Source organism: Besnoitia besnoiti (assembly GCF_002563875.1).
Source record: "Besnoitia besnoiti strain Bb-Ger1 chromosome Unknown contig00106, whole genome shotgun sequence".
Taxonomy (NCBI): Eukaryota; Apicomplexa; class Conoidasida; order Eucoccidiorida; family Sarcocystidae; genus Besnoitia; species Besnoitia besnoiti.
Genome location: NW_021703992.1, coordinates 1 through 5230, shown reverse-complemented (window position 1 = coordinate 5230; position 5230 = coordinate 1). Strand labels below are relative to the sequence as shown.

The window sequence follows — 5230 nt, the reverse complement described above, 5'->3', positions numbered from 1 at the left end:
TTAGTACCGGTAGGAATTGCAATCATAATAGTCATAGCAGAGAAATAAGCTCTGGTATCTACCTCTAGACCGACTGTCATCATATGATGTGCCCATACTAAGGAACCTAGAATAGAAATACAACCCATAGCTAAGATCATAGATTGTCCACCGAAGACAGATCTAGCAGCATACATAGATAATGTCTGCGAGACTACACCAAAAGCAGGTAAAATTAGAATGTATACCTCTGGATGTCCGAAGAACCAGAATAGATGTTGATAAAGTACACTATCACCAGAATACATAGAATCATAAAATTCAGTGTTTACGTGTAGATCAAGAAGGATCATAACTAATCCACCAGTAAGAATAGGTAGAGTGAAGACTAACATAAGGGCAGTAAATATGATAGCCCAGATATATAGAATATAGTTCTTAGCACCAGCATTAGAACCCATGAAGACGCAAGTACCAAGGAAGTTAATAGAACTTAAAATACTACTAATTCCTAGTACTGCAAGACCTCCGATAATCCAATCAGTTGCCTCTGGATTTAACACCATCAAGCTAGTACTTAGTGGAGGATACATTGTCCAACCAAGACCACTACCAAACTCGGAACAAATACTTTGAGTTAACAACACAGAACCTAATGGTACTAGAAAATAGGAGATCGCGTTAGTTCTTGGGAAAACGACTTCCGAACCACCAATATATATTGGTACACCATATGCATTAAGAAGATCATAGCTAGCCATGTAGTTATTATCACATTATAAGTAGCTATCGTCTCCAAATGATATCCTCAAATCGAGGCACACATAAAAGCATAGCTAGGCCCAAATGAAAGCTATACGTGACGCCCCATAAATTCCACTTCAAATCGAATAAACAAAGACATTATAGTTCCTAGAATACTGAAGATGACTCCGGTTATGAGATACAGACAACCAAGTTCTTTATGATTGCAGTACACCACCACCCCACTGGACTGCTTAAGACAGCTAAAAGTGTTGGATTTCAATATCACGGTAATCATGTTTGCTTGGAAGCTGTAGTCATTATAACTATTGATTTAGTATAAGCATAGAACCAATCCGGTAGTAAGATATACGATAGTAGCTAATCTACCATATAAGATATAAGTCGCTTGTGGAATAGCACTACCAATAATAATCAAGAAGATCATACTGTATACCCAAATAATTACCCATCCACTGACTACATTTCGAGTCATAAAATGTTGTCGTATCAACATTCGAGTATTCAAAGCTCGAATTTCAGATAAAAGAGCTAAGTTAATGAGAGAGGACATAAATACTAACAAACCACCGGTTTTGGATGGGATTACTTTTAACACCGCATAATATGCTAAAAAGTACCATTCAGGTACGATATGAAGCGGAGTTACAAACCGGTTCACTGGTATGGAGTTATCTGGGTGCGATAATTCAATCAAACCAAAAGCCGTTTGTAAGAAATTAAACCAATTAGATAGGATAGACATTTAGCATCGGTCATTAACATATGAGGATAGAAGGCTACTTTAAGTGCGGAATCAATACCTGCAGGGTTACTAGAACCATTTAAATGTAAATAGAAGATGTGTAATACAATTAGAATGCAACCTACAAAAGGTAATATAAAGTGCAATACAAAGAATCGTTTTAATGTTACATCAGATACATAGTATCCACCGAGTAACCAAGGTACTAAATATGGTATTGGAGAAAGGAGATTAGTAATGACTGTAGCACCCCAGAAACTCATCTGTCCCCATGGTAGTACATAACCGAGGAAAGCAGTGGCTATAGTAAGTAGATATAAAACTAAACCAGACATCCAAGCAGTAGTTAAATAACTATAGCTGGAGTTATACATACCTCGAGACATGTGTATTAAGATACACAAGAAGACGAAAGAAGCAGTTGTTGCATGCAACATCCTAAATTCCCATCCTGCTGCTACCTCTCTAACTAGATGTTGAACACTAGCAAATGCACAAGATGCTTCAGAAGTATATCGGAACGCTAAAGTGATACCTGTAATTATTTGGAGTACAAAGGTAATTGCAACTAAGAAACCAAAGTTATAAGATGAATTTAGATTGAGAGCACACCGATAAAAGACGAGGTGTGCCCGGAATAGACTCATGGAAATTTGGTGTGTTCTCGAAACCATGCTAGCACAATAGAACTTCGTTAAATAACTACATATTAAAATGAGCGCATGTAAACTAGTCTTAAACACACCGCTCGTCACGTAACAAATCTCAAATCGTACTGTAGATTTTATATATGTACCGTAACTATAACCATGGTGACATCCAATGTTCACGCTCAATCTTACCATACATAGTACTTTTATGATCCCAGGCTGGTTTAATAAGTCAAAGTTTAGCCGGGAAGTTAGCGTCTAAAATATATAACCGATAGTCTCAACTTAGATGCACAGATGGACATAATTAATCCTTGTACGGTTTGTACCTACTTGACTCCTCAGTTTAAGCAGAACTGTAGTTTCTCGGGACTAAAGTCAGCATAATCAATAAAAAGGTTTGTTCAGCCACTGGTTCACCATCAACTACCTTGTTTCGACTTCGTACCGACTGTGTTATTGTAGCACATATCAATCCCTTAAATAGGGATATTATTCCCAAACAACCGGATCGTGTTGGCTAGGTGAACTAATCACGTTTCATAAATACAATCAGTGAAAGCTCTTTTGATTTCCATGAACGGAGTTACATATTAGATTCTCTTCGCTCCCATGGTATTTAGTAAGTTAACATTGAAACGTATCCAGTGTAAAGTTTGAACGTAATCCAGCTTTACCTTCTATGTTGTTATGTTAACCAAATAAGTTTCATCGTTGTTGATATTTCATTGACATGTTGATAACATAAATACTAACAAACCACCGGTTTTGGATGGGATTACTTTTAACACCGCATAATATGCTAAAAAGTACCATTCAGGTACGATATGAAGCGGAGTTACAAACCGGTTCACTGGTATGGAGTTATCTGGGTGCGATAATTCGACATAGCTGTGATGTTAAGGAGCATAGGAGATGCTACACGCCTTAATTGGTACTGCATTGATATAATTATCGTACAAGCACTCAGCTAGTTATTGAAACACACTTCCCTTCTCGCCGTTAGCATGATCTCAAAGTACCAGAAGCCATGTGATCTATATAGTATAACGGGACATTAGACCGAACCTGCGATAGATAAATATATCTTGGATGATTGTATATTAGCGGCTAAATGTCAATCAAACATGCGAATTTTAGGTTTTCCATGAAATCTATTTGGAAGAAGAGGCTTGATAGTACTACCGTAAGTACATAATATACAGTCCCAGCAGTAGCGGTTAAACTATAGAAGAGTCGAGTATTATCCATGCATACCAGGCGTAAAAAGCGTTCATCCAGTTACTAAACAGGTGCCAGGCCAACAAGAATCCGATCCGTGTATTCCGTACAGACTAACATTAAGAAGGCGACTACCAAAGTGAATGTCATGATATTCGTACAGCTTGTATACAAATGTTGGTTTTTCAAATATACGCTGGATACCACTATACTTAATGCACTTAACATGATGGTCATGAAAGCACAAGAGAACTTGGATCCGGTAAACAAAGACCTTCAAGATCTAAACCAGTAGTCCAACTCGTAGTATATACTCCCCAGAAAAAGGTAGTTTATATCAACCTAGGAATCCCATTTTAGTAAGTGTAACATGGAGTCTAGCTTCAGTTGTTATCTGATTGGTATTGCATGCCCTGAGTACGTAAGGAAAAGGAAAGGTTAACCGCTATTTAAACACAACAGTTACCGTAGCTGTAGATGAATGCTAAATCTAGAGTATCTCTCCTAAGACACTGCATAACATATGAATGCTCCTTCCGCCATTCGTTGACTGTGTTTACCACGGGGAATTAGAACAGAATACCAAGTTCTTTATGATTGCAGTACACCACCACCCCACTGGACTGCTTAAGACAGCTAAAAGTGTTGGATTTCAATATCACGGTAATCATGTTTGCTTGGAAGCTGTAGTCATTATAACTATTGATTTAGTATAAGCATAGAACCAATCCGGTAGTAAGATATACGATAGTAGCTAATCTACCATATAAGATATAAGTCGCTTGGGAATAGCACTACCAATAATAATCAAGAAGATCATACTGTATACCAAATAATTACCCATCCACTGACTACATTTCGAGTCATAAAATGTTGTCGTATCAACATTCGAGTATTCAAAGCTCGAATTTCAGATAAAAGAGCTAAGTTAATGAGAGAGGACATAAATACTAACAAACCACCGGTTTTGGATGGGATTACTTTTAACACCGCATAATATGCTAAAAAGTACCATTCAGGTACGATATGAAGCGGAGTTACAAACCGGTTCACTGGTATGGAGTTATCTGGGTGCGATAATTCAATCAAACCAAAAGCCGTTTGTAAGAAAATTAAACCAATTAGATAGGATAGACATTTAGCATCGGTCATTAACATATGAGGATAGAAGGCTACTTTAAGTGCGGAATCAATACCTGCAGGGTTACTAGAACCATTTAAATGTAAATAGAAGATGTGTAATAAATTAGAATGTATACCTCTGGATGTCCGAAGAACCAGAATAGATGTTGATAAAGTACACTATCACCAGAATACATAGAATCATAAAATTCAGTGTTTACGTGTAGATCAAGAAGGATCATAACTAATCCACCAGTAAGAATAGGTAGAGTGAAGACTAACATAAGGGCAGTAAATATGATAGCCCAGATATATAGAATATAGTTCTTAGCACCAGCATTAGAACCCATGAAGACGCAAGTACCAAGGAAGTTAATAGAACTTAAAATACTACTAATTCCTAGTACTGCAAGACCTCCGATAATCCAATCAGTTGCCTCTGGATTTAACACCATCAAGCTAGTACTTAGTGGAGGATACATTGTCCAACCAAGACCACTACCAAACTCGGAACAAATACTTTGAGTTAACAACACAGAACCTAATGGTACTAGAAATAGGAGATCGCGTTAGTTCTTGGGAAAACGACTTCCGAACCACCAATATATATTGGTACAAAGAAGTTACCATATCCTCCGTACAAAGCAGGCATTAAGAACATAAAGATCATAGCTAGGCCATGTATCGTTATTATCACATTATAAGTAGCTATCGTCTCTGTACAAATGATCCGCGATCCAGAACTGTA

The 5230-nt window shown here is 37.3% G+C and overlaps 1 protein-coding gene across 1 annotated transcript; it reads right to left on the bottom strand.

Moving 5' to 3' along the window:
* Window positions 1-4838: 4838 nt before the first annotated feature.
* On the bottom strand, window positions 4839-4947 carry BESB_015620 (uncharacterized protein; the record flags this gene model as incomplete). Its single annotated transcript, XM_029360277.1, has 1 exon — window positions 4839-4947. A coding segment is annotated over one exon (109 nt), but the record flags the coding sequence as incomplete, so codon positions are not given.
* Window positions 4948-5230: the final 283 nt, after the last annotated feature.